This window comes from Harmonia axyridis, chromosome 6, assembly GCF_914767665.1.
Source record: "Harmonia axyridis chromosome 6, icHarAxyr1.1, whole genome shotgun sequence".
NCBI classification, from domain to species: domain Eukaryota; kingdom Metazoa; phylum Arthropoda; class Insecta; order Coleoptera; family Coccinellidae; genus Harmonia; species Harmonia axyridis.
In genome coordinates, this window is record NC_059506.1 from 11196000 (window position 1) to 11219979 (window position 23980).

Here is a 23980-nt window from a genome sequence, read left to right on the forward strand (position 1 = left end):
GAAGCGACAATAAATTATTCAAAATTGTTATTGAAAATCGTACTTTCTACTTCAATAAAACAATTAATTTGCAACTTAAAGTGAAATTATTACCTAACGATCATACAAGGGATAAAGACCTTCCAATATTGTTTTGAATCATCCCCATAGCGTTTACCGTTCCTGAGAAAATCAAGACCGAATTAGTTAAGAAAACGCTTGAATTTGCGCCGCGTGAACGGACTCTTAAGGGCCAGTGGCCACGCCCAAATATGCAACACACAAAACAAAAACATATAGTGACATATAAGGAGGGTAGATGGCGTCACAAGGGTCATATCTGAACAAGTGTAGTTTAAATTCCAACACTACCACACTACCCCCTAAACTAACCTACATAATTATTAAGTACATGAACCTATTTTCTTACAAAGTATAGACAATCTTGGTGAATTTAAAGGTTTGGTAAACATTTCACCAAGTTGCTCTTTTGAGTTCATATGTTCAACATCTATATCTTTATTTTGATACAGTTCACCCACAAAATAGTATCTCACTTCTATGTGCTTCGAACGTTTATGGAATTCGGGATTTTTCACTAATTTGATGGCACTCGCGTTATCTATGAACAACACCGGCGTCTCTGGCGTTTCACTTTTACCACAAATTTCACTCAATAGTCTCTTCAGCCAAACCAATTCTTTAGCTCCTTCACTGGCTGCAACGAACTCCGCCTCTGTAGTAGATAGTGCCACCGACTTCTGAAGTTGGGAGGTCCAGGAGACAGCAGTACCCCCAATCAAGGATACAAAACCGTTTTTCGACCTCCGAGTTTCAACGTCACCTGCCAAGTCAGCATCAGAATATGCACATAGCTTATCCTCAGATAGAGTATAGAGTAAGCTATGATCTGAAGTCCCTCGAAGATATCTGAATATTCTCTTCACATTCATCCAATCAGCTTTTGTTGGTCCGGAAATCGATCTGGCAGCTTTCGATACTACATAAGCAATGTTTGGTCTTGTTGCACACGCCAAGTACATTAATGTCCCAACTGCTGATCGGTATGGAAGGGACTTTTTTAGGGGTTCATTTTGGTCGTCTGAATGTCCATTTTCAGCTGGGGTTCCAACAGGTTTACTTTCAGCCATATCAAAACGCTGCAAGATTTTCAATATAATTTGTCTGTGAGACAAATTAACCTGTTTCGCGTTGTTTTATATGCATTCCTAGGAATGAATCTAACGAACCAATGGTTTATCTCAAACGCGGAGGTTAGTTTTTCTAAAAACTTTTTCACTGCACTCTGATTATTTTCTGCTATAAGACCAACATCCACGTATACAGGGTGAGTCTTTGACTTGTACATATATTTTAACCCAAGATTCTTGAGGTCAAAAGAAACACTTTTTCCTTTACCATTTTTTCCGATTCGGCCCGGTTACAGATACAGGCTGTTGAAAATCAATGAAAAAATGTGATTTTTCGGCTATATCTCGTAAATGGTTGTATGGAAGGAAATGATTTTTGAAATATAGCTTTTTTTTGATGTGATACATCTTATCCGAATACAAGATTCCATACACATTCTTCTGTTTCTTTATTATGAACATTACATCCCATAAAAATACCAGAAATTCGAAGAAACCAACTCTTAAGAGTAATTTGAACGTTCATTGAAGAATATTTGGCTAATTTGAAAAATAAAAGTATTCTTCATGTTTTCTCGAACAAAACGCCGTTTTCGAATAACTTGATCTTCAAAAAAAAAAAATTATCTGTGAAATTCAAAAAATTGGGTACTTTGGCTGAATGCAACTCTGTTCTATTGTGGAAAAAAAAACCACAGAAATGAATATTTACTATGATGTCATGTCTAAGATTTTAGGATTGAAGTACTAGCCAACTTAGTTGGAAAATGAAGTTGTAAAAGTGAATAAGCTCACCTCAACTCCTCGATTTGATTAAAAAATACTGAGCTTTGGCACAGCTCTGATAATAAGAAGATACTTCACTAAAATCAACATTCTTTTTGAAAAGTCCAGATTATTCATAAAGCCCATGTTTAAAAAAGTTTTCACAAAATAGTCCCATTATAATGACAACAATCAATATCCCACTAAAGACTGCTGCTATCGAACAATACTGTATTCTTCTTCGGCTCATTCAAACTCACATCGAAACATACCACTAGGACTAGGTACATACTAGACAAATTTTCATGTGATTGAGATTGAATACTTTTATTCTTTTGCTATTCCATAAATTCATCCTAAGAGCGTATGATTGACATACTTCCAAAAGGGCCATAATTGTTTTAAAGTGAAAACAAATTAGGTGAGTTGAAATAAACTGGATATTCAATTGTGGATATTTAAATTAAATACTTTTCGTTTATTTTCAATGCCAAAATCAAGATGAATTAAGTAGTAAAGTTGGCTACAATGTAGGTACACATTAAGAACAAATTTGATTACAAGTGGAGTCTAACATTTTCCATTGATTACAGAGCCAGAATATTTTACATATTTCCATATTTTCATACTGATGGCTTCAAAAATATTGATGCATTTCAATATTTTTATGAGATAGTTGGAACAAATCAAATGCTTCATTTCATAACAAATATCTTATAACAATAACAGTGTAAACTGTAAATGAAAATTTTAGGGTAGAACATAGATTATTCGAACCGAACTGCTGGCATCACTCGAAATTTGAAATTCAAACTTAAAACCACAGATTACTATAGTCTGTGTTAGAACTTTCATAGATGAATATTATTTATTTGAGATTTTAAGGTTAAATGGCAATTCTTGTAAACAACGATATCATATAAATGAAATATAATGAATGAATGGATATGAGTATCACAGCTAATATGGGTAGTAGTGAGCTCAATTCATTATAATTATCGAAAATGAAATAGAAATCAAGAGAAGAATATTTAATCGTTAGCGTCAACGAAATTGGAATAACTCATTTATTTTATTATAAACACTACTTTGTTCAACAAATGGAATGTTAAACGTGAGTTTATGATGGTTTTTCTAATTTAGTAGTTTATTTCCAAGGTTCAAAAGGTATATCTTATGCTTGAGAAAACTTCAGTGTTCCGGTTTTCAGGAGTGAATTAGCTCATTTTGAAAATTTAAAATGGCTATATCTTTTTAACAGGGCCGAATCGGAAAAAATGGTAAATGAAAAAAGTATTTCTTTTGACCTCAGGAACCTTCGGTTAAAATATATGTACAAGTCAAAGACTCACCCTTTATAGCTACAATTAGCTTTTCGTTATGTTTGATTGTCCCAAAGCGACATAATTTTGTTCGGGGGTGTACGGGTACGTAAGTCGGAACTTTATACCCCGCTCGCGTAATTCACGTAACACCGCGTTACAACTCACGACCACCATCCGAATGTAGGTTCATGAAAAAAAATCCCTAGGCAACGATCTTTGGATCAGCGTTTGTTGATCGACTTAATTACTACCTACCAGAAGGCGAAATGGATTTAGCGGGACCGAGTGAGGCGTCTCGAATTTTCAAGGTTAATGAAAATATTCGAAGTGCTTGCGATTTTGTGAATTTTTTAATAAATTAACAACATTTTTCGAGTCATTCCTAAAAGGATATTTTATACATAATTAAGGAAGTAAAGCGACCTGTTCCAGATAAGAGTAAATGCCTTCTGACTATAGTTGGGGTCGGAAAATATAATCGGAGCTTTCAAAATCCATGGAATGAAAAGTACGACTGGCTTACTAGCAATAAATAAACTGTTAAATTAAATAAACTGTTTTCATGGCCGTACATTTTATTCACAGCAACTAATACAAATTCCGACAGAGTTTGGTCAGAAAGTAGTTATAGCGATTTGAAAAATTTATTACGGGGTCTATTGCTACACAATAAAAGTTCTCAACATATTTCATTGACTCGCAAGCTTTCCCTTATGAGGATACAAAAACAAAATATTGCCGCAGCAATAGAGAATGCGCGTCAAAAAAAAATCAAAATGTTAAAGCTAGATTCAAAGAAAATCCACAAATTCTAAAAAGTATCTTAGATATTACGTTCCACCTCAGGGACCGTATTCTCGACAAGTGATCTTTCAAAACGTAAACGTACTTACAGTGCTCTGAACACTGAATGAACGTATACGTTTTGAGAGATCACTTGTCGAGAATACGGTCCCTGTTTCCAAAGTTACTTAGGGGCACGATAAATCTAATGAATATTCAAATCGCGGCAATTTTAAAGAATTGGTTATTCTTATTATTAAATTTGACATTATTTCAAAAACCTTTTTAGAAAATGATATCAACAGTATATTAGTTTTTTCTAGAACATCTGAAACCATACGAAATTCATTCATCGATTCGCGTTCTTTCTTCGTAATGAACAATTTAAGAAGAAATCTTAAAATCTTTGTTTTTGTTTCCTGATGAGACATTCACAATTAGGTATCCATCATTTTCTGTTATGTAATAAATGACAAACTTGTTGAACAATTCATGGGATTTTATTAGGTAAGTTCTGGTCGTTCTGCTGAAGATTTATTTCAATTTTTATCTGCCAAATTCGGAAAATTATATTCAAAAACTTACCTGTAGTGATATTATGGTCACTCAAAACATTCGGCAGACTTATAATATCATCAAAAGAATTGAAATGATTGTTTGCCTGATGTAAACCATACATGCCATTCTTATGTGACGGTAAACCTGTTAGTAGAGCAGATCTACTTGGCGAACAGCTGCTAACAGAAGTATATGCCTTGTTGAATATCAAACTCCTTTTTGCTAGGGCATCTATATTGGGAGTTTGGCATATTTTCTCTCTATAGGTTCCCAGTTGAAAACCTGCGTCGTCAGCTAGAAAAATTTAATGTTTCTAGAATCAATTCCAACTAGTACGTAAAAGAATTTGATTTCAAAACAATGGGATTTATATTCTGGTTAACTGCATAACAACTGTTAATTGTTCCGACATTTTAAATGTAGATATTACCTCAAGACAATAGACTTACACTTACATGAATGAATTAATATCCTTAATTATGCAGGGAAGGTATGACTTGAAATTGGGATAAGAGGAATTAGAGATATAAAACACCCCATGTACTGGCCTTATATTACTTATTGAATAAATGAATGGAACACTCGACTATACACAATTTCAATTGAAATATAAAATTTTTCGTTGACATGGAGGTTTCGGGTTTCGTCCTATATAAAATAGAAACAATTCATTTGAATCATTTAGCAAGTAACAGGGGTTAAAACAGGCGGAAATCTAATTCATCGTTTTACAATTGAAAAATTTTGTTTTAGACCTGAAGATATTCTCAAAAACTCCGAGAGGTCTAAGCGTTTACCTTCATCACCTTCGTGTAAAATTTTTGTTATTGCTCATGTTATTGCTTTCGAATCTATCGAAGGTAAAAGAAGCTTTGTGCACTTCCAGGATAAAAAATGTTGTTCTACGATTTCTGAATTCCATCGAAATTGGGTTGACATAAATATGGTTCTTAAGGAATTGCAACTCCTTCAAATAATTGATGATTAGTTTGAGGTATACAGGGTATTCCAAATTAAGTCGGCATCATTGCTAACTCCTATATTATTGATGTTACGATGTTGATTAAATGGGCAAACTGGTAGCATTTTAAGTGGCTTTCTTGATGCCGAAAACAAAACAAAAACTGACAGCCGCGTTGTCATAATATTTCATAAAATGATATTTTTTTCATTGGAACACCCTTTATTTTTTCATGCATTTCAATTTGACCTGTTTTCGTAAAGGTGAAAATAAGACAGAAGTATTAATAGGAAACATTTATAAAAACGGATTTGATAAAGCGCTATAAAAAATTGAGTAAATGTTCAAAAACACCGCCTTCTTTTTGAAAACATATTAGGGCCCTTCTATTGACACTATCGATTCACAAAATGAATGCGGCTAGCGAAATGGCTTTAAGATGGTAATTACCGTTTTTTATATAAATACCAAATAGCTTGGTGGTGCGACATGATGATTACGGGTTTCACGAATTCACATCCCAGCGCAATTTTTTCTTTTTACTGTTTTATTTTGCTATTAGTGATAGTGAAGGTAATGCTGCATATATTAGAATTGGTAAACAGCTATCGAAACCAATTTATACATCAAAAGGACTACGGCAGGAATGTAGCATGTCCCCTCTATTATTTAACCTTTATGTCGAAGTGGTGCTGACCAGATGGAGGAGAAGTTGTGGCGAGATGGGGATACCTATAGGCGATATAGATGTGATCACGCCTTAAAATGATTCCTGAAACTCCATTTTCATCAGATGAAAGGTTGAGTCTTCACAACAGATGGTCCATTATTCAGGCGATGAAAAAGGATTTTTGGAAAAAATGGACCAACGAATACTTAACTAGACTACAGCATAGATCTAAATGGATAAGGAAAGAAGAAAACCTGAAAATCGGGGACATCGTGCTGATAAAACAAGAAAATGTCAATCCAAATAACTGGCCTCTCGCAAAAGTACGAGAAACTCACCATGGCAACGATGGTCTAGTGCGAGTGGTAACCTTACGCACTAAAGACAACTTCAACATTAGAAGATCAATCACGAAAATATGCAAACTCCCAGTAACAACAGAGAATGAACAGGACCTGAACATTTCAAAAACTTGTACAAAAAAAAATAGTACTTGCGGAATATTGACGATGTTGCTGACTCTAATGTGCATAATCACCCCATTGAATGCCAACTACACTCAACAAACACTAAAGCCTGGACTTTACGTGGAGCACATGGGTAAAGCCTGTATAAATGCAGGCACCCTCCAACTTAAGTTGAAAATTCCGTGGGAACAAGTCACATCGGACAGATACAACGTCAGAAACACCTCCCAGCAATTTGGAAATATCTGTGACAAAATAGGGACTCATGAAGTAAAGACCCATTGCAGGGAGCTCGAACATCACATAAGAGAGGTGGAAAAGGAAACTACGTCCATGATTGAGAGTCGTCTCGATTCAAAGACAAGAAAAAGAAGAGTTATCCTTGGCAAATTAATGACTGCTGTGTTTGGAGTAAACGAAGAAGTATACCGGGATATCGATGAACTACACGATAACCAACAACACTTGATTAGTCTTACAAATCATCAATCAAAAATTATGATCTCGACAATGGTAGCCATGAACTCATCAGAGGCGAGAATCAACCAGAAGCTAGAAAATTTCCAACGCAAATTCAACGAAGGAATAGCCATCATAGATGAAATGCGCAAATGGTATAAAATGAAGAATGAGCACACCCTGAATTTACAAGTTATGATGAATTTCCAACTGGCTGACAACTACAGGGTGTCCCATAAGTGGCACGTCACAGTGACACCGGAGGTAGGTCAGCTAAAGAGGGACCTAACCAGCCTAACATGACCCCAGTAAAAGTTGCATGGTTTTCGAGTTATTACCAAATTACGTTTTTTAGTGAATTTTCACCTTTTTTAACATTGTCAGGGTCAGAATTCTGCTGGAAAGCTCTCGGAGCTTATTTTTTTTGTTGTAATGGAATCTTAAATAGTTATTTAAGATGACATGAGTATGATTCTGTCAAAAAGTTATGTGGATTTCCGTAAATTAATGGATAAATCTTGATTTCAATTGCTAGCAAAACGAGAACTTCGACTTTGGACACCTGCTGTGAAAAAAAAATCCTTGAAACAAAACGAGCAAGTAAGATCAAAAAATTGGGCATTTTAGACAGATTTAGAAATGGTACAATACACGAATCTTATGCCCATAAAACTAGGTATTTTCATCATTTTACCGATGCCCTACTTAACTAAGTTGAAACTAGGAACCCCGCTATCAGGTAATTTTGCCGCTTGCTATGACATTTCATTTGATACCGGGCTTTGTTATTATTTGTTAGAGTCACAATAGGGAAAAAGATGGATTAGGGGAAGCGAAAAAGGAATATTATTGAAAAAAAAGGTAAATTAATTAAAAACAGACTTAACTTTCGATTATTTATTTAATTCTTAAATCTAACTTACAGTAAATGTTCAAACTGTTTCCCTCGGACTCTAATGCATAAATGACACCGTTTTATAAAATTACGATTCAATTTTCTTAAACTAATTTCCGATATGGTCCGGGCTGCGTCGAATACGCGTTCACGCAATTCTTCCTCGCTTCTTATTGGTTTTGCATACACTTTGTCCTTTAAACATCCCCAATAAAAAAATCCAATGGATTCAAATCCGGAGATCGCGGTGGCCACAGTATGGGTCCTAATCGCCCAATCCACCTGTTAGATTTAAGAATTAAATTAATAATCGAAAGTTAAGTCTGTTTTTAATTAATTTACCTTTTTTTTCAATAATATTCCTTTTTCGCTTCCCCTAATCCATCTTTTTACCTATTGTGACTTTAACAAATAATAACAAAGCCCGGTATCAAATGTAATGTCATAGCAAGCGGCAAAATTACCTGATAGCGGGGTTCCTAGTTTCCACTTAGTTAAGTAGGGCATCGGTAAAATGATGAAAATACCTAGTTTTATGGGCATAAGATTCGTGTATTGTACCATTTCTAAATCTGTCTAAAATGCCCAATTTTTTGATGTTACTTGCTCGTTTTGTTTCAAGGATTTTTTTTTCACAGCAGGTGTCCAAAGTCGAAGTTCTCGTTTTGCTAGCAATTGAAATCAAGATTTATCCATTAATTTACGGAAATCCACATAACTTTTTGACAGAATCATACTCATGTCATCTTGAATAACTTTTTAAGATTCCATTACAACAAAAAAAATAAGCTTCGAGAGCTTTCCAGCAGAATTCTGACCCTGACAATGTTAAAAAAGGTGAAAATTCACTAAAAAACGTAATTTGGTAATAACTCGAAAACCATGCAACTTTTACTGGGGTCATGTTAGGCTGGTTAGGTCCCTCTTTAGCTGACCTACCTCCGGTGTCACTGTGACGTGCCACTTATGGGACACCCTGTATATTGAATAAATCAACACAAAGTATCGAAAAATAATAAATACTCACTACTCACAAGGGCATATAACAGACTTCATAACGCCATTAAAGTTGAGAAAAATCATTAGGGACGTGGAAATGAAACTGCCATCTGACTTGAGGATTCTCATAAAGCCAATATGGAAGATGGAAACGAGATCCAACACAGAATCTTTAGGCATATATGGTTTTTTATATGTGATACAAAGGACATATTATGACCTGATAAAAATCACCCCAATACCCGAAGAAAAGCAGAACAAAACATCTGTGGAGCCTGCAATTTCTTCCTCATTTCTCGGTGTTGCATACAACACGCGAAAATACTTTGAACTCACAAAACAAGATGACTCAAGAACAATAACCATCGCTGAAAACGTTTATTTATGTAATCCAAGTATAGTCAGGAGCATGGTCCAACATCCTAACTGCGTGATAGACGAAATATTTAAGGAGCCCCATCAAAACACGTGTCCCTCCTACAGTTACCAAGTACCTAACATACTGTGGAGGAAACTGAAGAAACAGAACTCTTGGCTATATATATCCCACCATCCCGTAAGAGTCTCAATAATTTGTAATGGCGAACGGGACGAGATTACAATAAACGGCACGGGAACAGTCCAAGTATCTACATACTGCACGATACAAACCGACAGGAGCATCTTGAGATCGGACAATTATAACGAAAAGGTCGTCATTGGTACGTACATCCATCCTATGAAAATGAATTTGACTGCACCAGAATTCCCAAAAATTTCTCGGCATATAGAAAGCGAACAAGAGCTGCAGACGTCTGGAGAAATAAACAAGCTATTAGTCGAAGAAACTGACCTAGGTGACGAATTATCTAATTACAAATGGAAGCACAATCACCTACATTCATCCATAAACTCGAGTGCTACGGTCATCATAATAACTGTCATCGTAATATTATTATGTTATTCAAGGTTAAGGAAACGACAACGCCGACAACGAACCTCAGTCCAGACGAGCAATGAACCTGTGCCTATTGAAGAAGGGATTGAGTTGCAGCCAATCTACAGCCACCCCCATGACAGACCGATCAACCCTCATCTGGCTTAGAATATACCATTCAGGACGTCATGACTCCAACCACATTACTAAGGCCGCCGGGAATATGTACGAAACAGAACAGAACAGAAACAGAAAATTTTATTCATATCATAATTTTCCAAAAATATTCATACAAATTAATTTCAGAAGGTATTTCATATTTATCAACCAAACGTAGATTGAAGGATGTGTGTCTTCAATTTGTCTATAAAATCAGCATTTTCATTTCAGTTCGAAGTACGTTGACCAGAGAAATACCTAGTTACTTTCATATTTCCGGTGAACTGTGGAATTTGTATTCTATCAATAAATATATTGTCATCATATTTACGCTTGGTCTTGACGTCACTAGAATTATATCATAAATAGTTGTTAGTTTTAGAAATAAAGTGCATTTACACACAATCTGCCTTTCAGTCATAACCCATGAGTCCTTAACAAATCCTCTATTTTGAAACTCAAGGTAACGTTGTGACGCTACCCCAACAAAATATGAAGAATTTCAAATTGTTTTTTCTCGATTTTTTCAAATGTAACACCCTGTATTTTTTTCCATGATGATGTACACAGTTTAAAACTTTACAATTTTTCAGAAGTAACCATTGGATTATTTTCACTTCTGTGTCCAGTAGACACAAAAAATGACATTTCAACCTGTGTTGATTGTCTATTTGCCTTATAATTCTTGGATTTTCTACAGAGTAATAATGAAAATTGTGGCTATTGATGGCTCCGGAATTGTGGAAGGTTGCTTCATCACTGAATAAAACAAATTCAAAAACTGTAGGGTCCTGTTCAATTTGAAAACTTGCCCAGTTACAGAAATTCAGACGGTTTTGAAAACCGCTATCGGTAAGCGCCTGGTGCATATGAATGTGGTAGGCATGATACTTATTATTTTTGAGGATTCTTTGAACTGAACACTCACTTATACTACAGGCTACACCAAGCTCCCTTTGTCTTGTGTGTGGATTTTCAGTTACATGCAGTAAAGCCTCGAGCTCCTTGTCTTCGTTAGTGACCGATTTTATCCTCTCTTCTTTTTTATACTTGACATCTCCTGTCTCTACAAATCTGTTCAAAATCATCTGAAAACTCGACTCATATGGGTGTCTTCTTTCGGGATATTCGACAGCATAGGATCTGCTGGCTAATAAACAGTTTCTGTGGCACTGCCCCAACATGAAAATCATATAAACCATTTCATCTTTACCAAAATTCATCTCAATTTATTGTATTCGGAGATCACTTTGAGCTCTGAATAACAATATTTTGATCAATAATAATAATCGATTTACTTGATAACAGTTTCTGTGGCACTGCTCCGCCATAAAAATCATATGAACCTTTTCATGAATAAAAATTTTTTTGGATGCCGATAAAACTCTTTAAACGTTGGAATACACAAGTTACCAATAAACGGACAAACATTATCATTTTCATGGTGAACTTCAACGATTATGATTTTGGAAGGGTTTTAAAGTTTTTCAAAAATTGGTCATTCAGTTTGGTTTCATTGTGTGGCTCATTTAAAATATCCGTTAGTTATTATGTTCATAATTCCTGAAATTTTTGGTTGAAATGTCATTTTTCGTGCCTGCTGGACACAGGAGTGAAAATAATCCAATGGTTACTTCTGAAAAATTGTAAAGTTTTAAACTGTGTACATCATCATGGAAAAAAATACAGGGTGTTACATTTGAAAAAATCGAGAAAAAACAATTTGAAATTCTTCATATTTTGTTGGGGTAGCGTCACAACACACTGTATATTAGAAAATAATTTCCGGAGATGCAGAATTGAAAGTACAAAGGGAATGCTTTTCAACTAAATTTCTAAGGCCCAGTTTCACCAAATGCTTTAATCTTGACTTAGCTCTTAAGTGAGGCCTTAGATCACGATTAATGTAATGTAGCGTTTCACCACACTCCAAAGCGCCATTTAATCGACCAATCGCGATTTAGCACTAATCGGCCATTTTTGGAGGATTATAACCTTTCAAGTTGAGATTAATAATTATTTATCAGTATGGAACTCTTGTCTATGTAATGATTTTTCTGGAAATTTCTAATTTTTGGGTCAATTTTATCGAAATATGACTATATGTATAGGCTCAATATTTCCCATTCAAAATACACGTAAACTTTGTTTTTGTGTTTTATGAAATTTATTGCAAAGAATAATTTATTGATATGTTTGATTGAAATATTATTCAAGAAGCAGTTAAACTCGTTAATTAAAATAAATAAGTTAATAAAATTACTTATATAGTTTTTTTTCCAGACTGTGTGGTTTTGTGAAATGGGATAATTTCTTTTTAACTTCTGCAAGTTTCCGACATTTCGAAGCACATCACTCGACATTTTCGGCAAAAATTAACTTTGTTTTTTGTTTACAAGATGACCAATGATTTGAAATGTTATGAGTTATGAATGAATGACACCTGACACCTAGCGCCAATGGTGGTCATCACTGCTTATACGATACAGAACACTGTATAACTTTTTGTTCACAACGTTGCCAAATGGTTTGACTATTTAATCGCGATTTGGTTAATCGCGATCATCTTCGGACGGGTTGATGCATGGTGAAACAGAAAACACTGTTAAGCCTGCTTTAGTAACAAGCGGAGTTTAATCAATCTGGGATCAAGTGCTGTTTGGTGAAACTGGGCCTAAGACGTCTGGTTTGGCAGCAATGGAAGCCTAACGCACTATTGCAGGACCCTGTATACATGCATGCTTCAAAAAGCCAGTATATAAAAATACATACATTGTAAGAAATATTTCCTAGGTTAATATTGTACATTGTATCATAGTATAAGGAATGGATAGTAAGCCAACCGCCGTTTGACGGCAAGGAGCTGGTCACTTGGAGTCGCTACTGTAGTTGGAACCGGTGTTTTACGGGTTGCATATATCGAACACTATTGACTACCCAAAGTGGAGAAGTAACTCGATAATAGATGGCGCTGAATCATGAGCTATAGATGGCGCAGAAATAATACGATAATTCATTCAGTGGCGTGGTTAAAAAGGGGTCGCATGACATTGCCAACAATTTTTATGTTATTATTAAGTTACCACTACATTTGAATATTCGAATATTCATTGAATATTTATTCGAATAATTGCGTTTTGCATTACGATAAAAGTTTGAATGATCACTTAACTCTCTATTCAGGAATAATTAAAACAAATTGATAGATACAATTGAATTAAAATTATTCATATAATTCATAAGTAGAAAGTGGTTTCATCCGAAGAAATATGAATAGAATTGGGATATTATCAATGAAAAAATATAAAAATTGAATATAAGATTCAAACATATGAATTTAGAAATAAAGAGTTCTAAAAATAATAATATAAGATTCCACATTCGAAATGTAATGCCGTCTTTTAAACCGTTGGCAAAGTTTTTTCATTTGAAACCTTGCTTTTCTGATCCCTATGCATTGTGATTTTTAGACATTTCTCTATTTCAGTGGTCAAAAATTTTTTTATTCTGAATTGAGAACCGACGAATCTTTCTATTCTTTTAAACTTGGGGTCTTGAAATGTACACCATCCTCCTCTAACTAAACTGAATCAGAAAAACAAAGTGTTTTGAATCATTCATAGAATTGAGGACAAAGTGTATTCTTGGAGGATTAAATGTTCTCAAAATCCGCTCGATCATTCTTTTTGTATCTGAATACCTGTAATGAGAATGAATTTATTAATGGCATTTAGATTGTATTGCTGTGTCCCAGCGTAGGATTACTGCGTCTACATAAGGATCTATAATTGTATTTTGAACGTTGTCATGTAATGAAAATTATTTATGGATTTCCAAAATGAGGTTTTTGATTGAGAATTAGTCTCGAAAATTAGCTCCGCTTTGGATGATCGGTATTAATTTTCTCGATAATTTGGAACAATGAGCGATAATGAATGATACTGCTAGTCTACTTGGATGATTTTTTTATCCAATTTTTTTAATGAAAATTGTTTTGGGGTTTGAGGATGCATTAAATTGAATTTGTATTTTAGTATATCCTGAAACATACTAACTATATTTATCTTAAAATGATAAGGAAATGCCAGGCGGCAAATTTTCAAAGTTCCTGTTATGGTTTATTACATCTCTTGTCGTTAGACACTTCTATCTTTTGAGCGTTTTCTTGTGTACCTCCAATTTCTTTTATTACAAGGTCAGAAGGATTATTGAACGCATTACGACCCTAGGACCGGATCATAAAATACCATTTGGTACCTATTTTGCTCACTCTCAATTGAGCGGTAGTTTTTCTATAGAATTTAACATGTACTTGGGTAAATATCTTATTTTCTCCTTTCTTGGTATAAAAATAAGGTTAAAACCAGAAATAATGGTTCTGCACTTCTGCAGTTTTTGCCCATTCTTATATTATTTCTTGAGAAGGATGAGAAAGAAATTGTGAAATGAAATTGTTTCTCGTATATTTTCTATTCCTCTTAGGAATCAACAAACTGATTGGATAGCCTTACCACCTTAGATAATTTTCGGTGTAAGCCAGGTTTCAATAAAAAAATTTTCGTCAACCTGACAATAAAGGCTGAGTCGATGATGCTCAAAGAGAGAAAATGTGTTCTCATGTTTGATGAGATGAGTATTAAAAGAAATATTGATTACAATAAAAAAACTGATGAAATTGAAGGGATTGTGGATCTTGGTGAATTTGGGCGAAAATCTTCTCCTGCTAACCAGGCGCTGGTTTTAATGATTAGAGGTATTTACAGCTCCTGGAAAATACCGATTGCATATTTTGTCTCTGATAATGGGGTGTCTCATGCATCGTTGTTGCTCATCGTTACGGAGGCTTTGAAAAAACTTCAAGAATCAAAACTTTCAACTATAGGCATAGTTTGTGATTTATCAAGTACTAATCAGAAACTGTTTAGAAATTTGGGAGTCGAAAAGGCGAAACCATATTTTTTCGTGGAAGAAAAAAAATATTATGCATTCTTCGATACTCCTCACCTGTTGAAATCTATCCGTAACAATTTTTTGCATAATAATTTTATGTTAAATGGACAGTACATATGCTTTTCTGATATAAAATATGATATCGATAAAAAGAGTAGTACGGGAAAAGCTTTATTGAAATTGACGGATAAATATCTCAATCCTAACTGTTTCCAAAAAATGAACGTGAAGTTAGCAGCACAGTTATTGAGTCACAGTGTTTATGCTGCTATAATGACAGCCCTAAGAACTGGAGAACTAGTATCGGCAACAGCCGAAAATACTGCACGCTTTGTGGAAACCATCAACAACTTATTTGATGCTTTGAATAGCACACGGTTTCATTCAACAAAGCCTTTCTGTCAATGAATTTTTGAGCCCACATTTTTTATCCGTTGCAAGTTGCTACACGGTTTTTATATATAGTGACAAGGAAACCATCAAATATATGGGTCTCGGTACCTAATTTGTTATTTTTGCCAACTTCAAAGAAATAATTGCCAGTTAATTCATAATGATTATTGATGGTTGCAAGAGCATTCGCTCAGTATCTTCATGATTACAAGGTTTTATTGACTGAAACTGTGTGCTTTTCAAAGCATCAAATTCATTATCACCAGGGCAGCACTGAGACTCAATAACCCTCATCAATATCGTATAGTGTCTTATATCGGAAAAGCTTTATTCCCATAGAAAATTATTTTGTAAAGAATTGGTGCGGGTTGAATTCAAATGATAGAGAGTATCGAAAAAATACATCATATTGTTTCCTTCCAAGAACAAAAAAAAAACAGAAACTTTTGATTTCTAATTCAGTAAAAATTGAGGAAATCTCTCTAAATTTTTATTGAATTAGAAATCGAAAGCTTCTGACCTGGTCGTAGCTAAATTCTTTAATGTATTTCTGACATCTAAATTCACCTTGATACTCACTTGTTACCATTTTTTTGAATATTGAAGGGATTGAGGCAATAGGTCCTTTCTCAAATGCTGGATAAATAACAGATTTAGAACAAGATCTTGTAGAACTGATGTTAACCAGAGAGCTAAGAGTTTTAATTAAACACGGATAACAACTATTCTGATTTAAAAAATCATTTTCAGTTCTTTCTTCGTTAATGGTTGAGCTTGGATTTAATAAAGTAGCTTATTTACTTTATAAAAAAAACTACACAGCACTAAGAGTGGCTATTTGCTTAGTATGTATAGAAGAACTAAAATTCCATCTGTCTCTACCAACTCTTGAACTTTTCTTTATAAAATTTCTTTTATTTGATATTAAAACTGAATTTTCCAATTTTCAAGTTTTTTCCTTCATTTTTACCAAAAAAGATGTATTACTAGGAAACCTCTAATATTTCAAGCTCCTGAGCTATATGAAAAATCCATTGATATGTTCAATCCACAAACTACAACCCGAAAATATTCATTTCAATTTTAAATATAAGGTAAATATAAAAATAAAACATGATTTTATTTATTTTCAACATCATTGAGATATTTCAATATAATTTGGTTGTTTAAGGTAAACTTTTCTTCAAATATTCATAAAAACATGGGCTGATTTTTCGGTCAGAAAATATTATTACAGTCGAATAATAAAATACATAACTCTAAGAATCGTAAAAGGTTGGGAAAAAATGATCGAAACCAACTGTCAAATGCTAAATATAGCTTTTGAGAAATTTCATTGGAACTTACGACATTAGGAAATTAATGTTGATAGAAACTTTACCTATTCTCACTCAATCTATAACAAAACAATATCAATCGAATATTCTTCAAATACATTCAATTGCAATATCGATATCCCGGAAAATGGAGTTTATTCCATTCATAAATCCTGAAAAAACCTAAGATATCATTTCATGACGACTGGACCTGATTAGTGATTTCATGATAACTTGTAGCATTGTACTTGTTTATCACAAATACACGCCACTGGCGTAAATTCTTATTGTAGAGCAGAAAAAATTTCAAAATATAGAAATCTTCTGACCACTCTATTTCAAATATTTTAGTTCTTCAAAATAACACCAATTCTTTCAGAGGGCTCCACTTTACGGACCAATTTTTTGACAGTAAAATTCGAGGCTTAACGTGAGTGCAACTAGATGGCGCTCAACATCAACAAAATCGAAAAAAGCACTACACTGGCTTACTATCCTTTCCTTATACTATGATTGTATATAACTATTTTCAACATAAAATGAGTCGGAATGGGGATATTTCCAAAAAACTGATTTTGGGGTACATTTTGCAGAGATGGCGGTTTGAGCGGCAAAAATACGAGGTGTTAAAATTAAAATTCAGAAAAACATTCGAAATTCGAAATTTAAAAATCTCCAATTTACACAACTTCCAGAAAACTTTTCAGGAACCCATTTTTCGCACGAAATAACTAGACTACAACGAACTCAATCGTTTAGTCTTCTTCTTTCTATTCTTTGATGGTTGATTCGTCGGTTTTGTTCAATTCCAAGGTATTATTTCATTGCTTCTTTTGAAAAAAATATCTGGATAAATCTAACGGCTCCGTTGTTAAGGTCGTTCAGACGGAACATTTCAAATCGATTGCAGAGCCTTCTATGACGCATCATAAAAAATTGTCATATAAACTGTTGTATTTTTTGCCATAGATTAGGAATCTGCAATAAAAATATGGGTTTCTGTTTGAAATTCCAAAGTTGGCTTTGAGCAATCGATTTGGATCATAGACCTATAATAACATGGTCTGGGTGTTAGAGAGAGACCATTGATATCGGTGTATTTTATTGTGACAAGGATGAAAGTTTAAAGGCATAACATTGGTTTTCTGAACTGATTGTGTGTTTTCTTGTGGTGATTACTGATTTTTAAACAATTTACTGAGTGTTTGTTGGTGTTCTGGTGCTTATTTTAGTAATAATAACCAATTTTAAATATCTCTGCTTCGTGTGTAGCTTATAATTGTGTTGTTATATCCAAAAAAGGGTTGGATGTGACATTTCATAGGTAAGAAAACAAGAAGGGATTTATCGTTTATTTGATTGAATATTTTCACAGGTTAAATTGAATGGGTGAAGGAAATATGGAGGAAAGAAAAAAAACCTTCTGCCACAACCGTAATATGTAGTAATCACTTAAAAACAGAGAACTATTATGTCTATCTCTATATGGAACCAAAGTTTTGAAGGAAGGAGCAATACAATTTTGATATTGAGAACATGTGTTACTAAAATAATAATGAATACTTTACAGCAAATTCCTGCCCTTCATAGATAAATTTAATTATCTATAATATTATTGATACACCGAACTATCTAAAAACTCTGGAATAGAAATTGAAAAATATTTTCTTTCAGGTAGCACTCAATAAAATTCACCTTTTTCTGAAAGAAATTTTAGACAACATGAAAATCTGTACCATACAATTCTTAAATGTGATTCATTTAACTATTTCAATACTATTCTCATCCGAATAACACAATATTTTTTATTCCCATAGCCATATCAAGCTATTTCATTACTATTTCCATCCGAATAACTCAATATATCTCATTAAAAAAATTAAAAACACTTTATTCCCATAGCCATTTCGCTATTTCAATAATCAACTAAGGCGAAAAACTCAATATTTCTCCAAAAAAAAATTAAAAACGCGCAATTCCCTTAGTAAATTCGCATTTTCTGCCTTTCTACTTCCATCCTTCACAAAACCTCTCTCTCTTCGATAGTCCGCAGAGCGAAGCGAGTAGAAGCCACGTCAGGGCCAGTCCATGTTATTGTAGGTCTATGATTTGGATTGAAATAAACACAGTAACACACCCAGTGCTGCCAACCCACTGAGCTCAAATAAAGGTAGATAGGGGTTCGAAATTTAGGTAGATGTTGCCAAATTTAGGTAGATTATTTTTTCCTTTATTTTTAGGAGTTTTGAAAGAACTGAGTCCATAGTATTATTCTTTATTAATGATAAATATTTATGAATTAATAAAAAAATATAAGAATTCACATAATAAAAAAAATTAAAAACAATAAAATATAAAGTAAGAAATATATAGTTGAACACGAAAGAATAAATAGTCTTTGAAATATTTCATTTCAACAGATGTGGATAATTTGCAAGAAAACGCTTGTTGTCCAAAAACTTTTATTATTTTAAAACCCAAAAGGGTCTTTTATTGCTTCCAGAATGCAGCCTTCGATGCATTCAGACGGTCTCATCTCATTCCTTTCGACGATCTTACTTTATTCTGTTTTTTTTTAAGCATAAGGATCGATTCAATTAATCTGCGAGCAATAGGAACTTATCTATTATTCCTACGTACATGCAACCATATTTACCATCGCTATTTTTCTATCAAGCAAGTGCGTATTGAGGCGCAGCCATCGTTATTTATTAGTTTATTACCCATTTCGGTCCTTTCTTTGCATCTGTATATTTCTGAAACTCCGGCGCTGATCTCCACAGATCTTTGTATCCAATGGTGTGCGTAAAAATTACGATGTGAGAGCTTTAATAAGGAATAGTTTGTTTCATAGTCACGTTACTGTTACTGGTAAAACGGTTTGTCGTTGATCTAAAACCGTAAAGTTCGCGCGGAGCTGAAATAAGGTAGATCGAGCTCAAAAAAGGTAGATAGGTAGATTAGTTCAAATTTAGGTAGATCTACCTAAATTTAGGTAGGGTTGGCAGCACTGAACACACCCAAAGATTAAGGATTCCTAATCTTTGAACACACCCATATTTTATGATCTATGATCCACTTCTTGACACAAAAACAATACGTTTATAACCTCAATTGAAAATTTCAGATAAACATATAGAATCTAACATAAAATTAGTAGATTAGCTACTCACCTACTATTAATAATACATTTTGCTGCCTTGGATTTCCCTTAGAAAACTCAAATTCGAATAAAAAGAACACCAACAATAACCAAGTTCCAGCCATACTTTTCGATAGCTGTCAACTCAACCGTCTCAACCAAAAATTGAACTCATTCATACCCAGTAGGGAATAAGATTTCTAAAAAATGAAAGGAGATCACGATCATGTGACTAGGAAATTCGAATATGTAAAACATAAATTTGTCTGATTTCGAATTATCATGCAAGATCTTACAAAATCAAATAAAAAAACTCATTCTGGTTAGAAAAGGTTTATATATTTATTTTCCTGCTAAGTACAAGAAACATTATGGAATACAGAGAAAAGAGCTAGTGGTGATAATGTATTCTCATTTCTAGATATGAATCAGAAGGGAAGTGTTTTATACTTTTTGTTCTAACAATTGCATAAACATCAATTCTGATATTTTCCTGTTAGTCAAAATGAAAATTATTAGTTCCAGCTTTCATGGCTTTTTATAAGATAGTTCAGGTTGAAATTAACTGATGAGACAGTCAAAATGACAATTCTAGTACATTCCAAAGAAACTCAGATAGGATATAAATTTTGAATGAGGTAGGTGGCACAGTATGAATATGAAAAAACCTTTTTGTTTTTGCTAGCATTATTTGAGATTATAATAAAATAAGGGTTGAAGACCAAAAATTACTGCAGATAACTGAATAGGTTGAGAAACAGTGCTATGATGATATCAGAAATTCCAGAAAGTACTAATAACGCAAATAAATAAGTTGCAATTCAAACGTATTTCAGTTCAGTGGTTAGTGTTCTACGAGAGTCCAGTTCTCGATTCAACCAAACCTGTTTGAATAGTGGCCAATTTTTCTTTCTGTATGCATGTTCAATGCTTCTTGTATATTTAAATAAAGTATAGCTATATTTTCTGGCACAGTTGTAAAGTTTATGCAAATGATTTCACTGTTTCAGATATGAATGAACTGAATCGAAAAAAAAAAAAAATCGATAAGTAAAACACAGTCGAACTTCATTATTAATGATCTCTTGTTCGTCCCATGTAACAAAAACTGAAATGGTTTCATATTTATTAATACTCTATGATACAACTAATTTTTGTGCAGAAAATTTTAGTATTCATAGCACAACACATTAAAACGACCCCAAGTATCATAAGAATTTTCTGAAATTTTTAAATACAGGGTGATTCTGGAGGAGACCGTCAGATATTAGGAGAAGTTTACACTAGTCAAGGCAGTTTCGAAGCAATGTTTGGTTAATGGTTCGGGGGCTTTATTGAGAGTCTACAGGGTGATTTGTCCGATTCGACCGATTTTTCTTTTATTCATAACTTTGGTATGGCTTGATCAATGTTGATGAAATTTTCAGTGTAGAACATTATGATTGTCTACTTTCAATAATTTCAACACTTTTTCAAAAATACAGGGTGGGAATTATGTTAACTTCAGATTAAATTTGCAGGTTGAAAAAACACCCTGTACATTCCGTTTTCAAAAATTCGCTACCTGCTGAGGTTTCTAACATAAGTTAACATTACTGGAGCGTTTTTATTTTTTTTGGCACACATTCAGTTTTCCTAGAAAGTTTTTTTTAAGATTAACAATATCGTTATTTCGCTTCAAGACAGTGAGGATATTCTAAACTAGATAGAAAACTTATCACTTATATTCTGATGTATAAAATCATTCAATCCAGAAATTACCTTTATAAGGACCTACGTAAACCAAAAAATCTAAAAAAACTAATACAGAATAAACATTCGGAACATGTTATGAAAGGAAAAACTAAGGATTAACACAAAATTTACATAGAATGTTCGAAATGATTTCCTCTTTTTGAATACATATTGGCGACCTTTTCATTAAATTTCCAATTGACGTTCTGATAAAGGATTGATTTTGCTTTAAGATATTACATTTATCGAAAATTTTAATTTCAACCTTATAAACTGTTGTTTTCAGATGTCCTCACACAAAATAATCTAAAGGGTTCAAATCAGGCGATCATGGTGGCCAGCCAACCAGTAGAGCCTTCACGACCAATCCATCTGTTCGGATAATTTACATCCTAGTGATTTCTCACATTCAATGCAAAGTGTGGTTCAAAAGTTGATATTTCTAAGATTTAGTGTGATCCGAGGTATATTTACAGTTTTCATTCATTTATTAGAAATTGTCATTTAGTTCAATAATATAATTGCAGTTTTCATTCATTAAACAGTGATTTCATTTAATTAGTCGAATAGTCATTCTACAGATGTTGTAGAGATCAAATTTTGGAATATTTTCATTCAAGTGGTCGAGTCCAATTAGTTTTGAGGGGGGTAAGCCTCATTGTAAAACTTCTAGAATCATCCGTTTTTTTATATATTTTAAACTAGTTTTCTTTTTCCTTTTGAAATTGGACGCAGTAAATTCAGAAATTTGTATCGTTCTTTTTAACTGAACCGTTAGAAGAAGAAGTGAAATTTGTGAGGCCTAATTGAGTGATAGTAATTTTTTGGAATTTGGTACAATTGTAGTACAAATAATTCGATTAGGCAAGGCATAGTTTAACGATTCGATTCGGATAGCCTATTCACAGTTCTCGACAAAAATCCTCAAGTCCAGGGTAAGTTGAATTTACTGTCGTCCGAAAATCAGAAAACTAATTGTCCTTTCGAAATTGATTTCTTGCATATCTCTTGGGGAAACATACTTTCAATATTAATAAAGAAAATAAATAAATACACTTGACTATACGTTTCACAGTTTATTATTAAAATACATAAAATCTCGTTGACATGCATGTTTCGGGTTTCATCCCATTTTCAAAACTCTTTTTTTTTCAGTTTTGAAAATGCATGTCAAAGAGAGTAGTAATGGTAGTAGTAACAGTCCTTTATTGTTCATAAACGAACAAATCGACCTAAGGTCCTTCAGCCTTTTGATTTATACATACACATATAAGTTCTTTTTTACAACTAAATATAATATATATTGTATTGTATCATAGTATCCTTATACTATGATTGAATCTTACATTAATAATTGTACAGTTATTAGCCAGTGTTCGCTAGTGCCTCAAATAGGGTCTGTGTGGGGTATTTTCTATGTGTTGAATGATGTTCCTCTCTGTGGTATATTTCAGTTATTGTAGTGATTTCTTTTAGTCTGTTGTAAAATTTATAATAATAAATTAATAATAATAATAAATTTCTTTATTTGCAGAAGTATGACATTACAGATAAATGTTCAAAGAGAATATAACACCAAAAAAAAATAACGTCTGCAAACCGGAGCTTAAGGCAGTCAAAACTGATATGAAATTAAGCTCCAAATTCACACAAACTGTTTGTTCCACAAGTTACATGAAAAAAAAAAGAGTTCCCCCATAATTCCATGCACTAAATAAAATAAAAAAAAAAGCAGAAAACATTCAATCATACCGCTTGCACCTCACACTAATCGTCCAAGAAGCAACAGCTTCATCCTGTATCTAAACTTGGCTAGACCGAGACCCTTGAAGTCATTCCGTATCTGATTGTACAAATCGTAAACTTGGTAAGAAAAAGATCTAGTGAACAACGCTGTTGAATGAGCAGGTGGTGAAATCAGTCCCCTATGCCTCAAATTGAGATTATGTACATCAGATCGAAAACGTATTTTATTGTATAAGTAAGGTGGACTCTGGTGAACTATGATGGAATGAAACAACACAGCCGAATGAAGTTCTCGTCTTTTATCCATATCCAACCAATTGCAACATTTCAGTTTATGGATTACCGGATCATATTTACGTATTCCATAAATAAATCGGAGGCAAGATCTCTGAACCCGCTGAATCCTACTCTTATCTGCTCTTGTGAGACATGGACCGTATACTACGTCACAATAGTTGAAATGACTCAAAACTAAAGAATCCGTCAGCAATATATATATATATATATATATATAATATTCATAATATGTGCTCTAGTCAGAGATAGTCGCTCGTCAATCGCTCCATCGTTTTTTGATATTTTCGGAAGGTTAATTTCTGCTCAGACTGAAAA

At 33.5% G+C, this 23980-nt stretch overlaps 1 protein-coding gene and 1 long non-coding RNA gene across 2 annotated transcripts in view; one reads left to right on the forward strand and one right to left on the reverse strand.

Moving 5' to 3' along the window:
- The window catches only part of LOC123683500 (N-sulphoglucosamine sulphohydrolase), a 145559-nt gene extending 125504 nt beyond the window's left edge, over window positions 1-20055 (reverse strand). Inside the window, exons 1-2 of the mRNA XM_045622592.1 lie at window positions 19920-20055; window positions 4589-4855 (exon numbers count right to left, since the gene is read on the reverse strand). Coding sequence (XP_045478548.1) covers window positions 4589-4855; window positions 19920-20013 — 361 coding nt within the window. The 5' untranslated portion in view covers window positions 20014-20055. The remainder of the gene's footprint in view (window positions 1-4588; window positions 4856-19919) is intronic.
- A 4-nt stretch (window positions 20056-20059) lies between these two features.
- LOC123683502 lies at window positions 20060-22164 on the forward strand. The gene is made up of 2 exons (XR_006747991.1): window positions 20060-20526; window positions 21909-22164. It is a non-coding gene; the product is annotated as an uncharacterized LOC123683502 (long non-coding RNA).
- Window positions 22165-23980: the final 1816 nt, after the last annotated feature.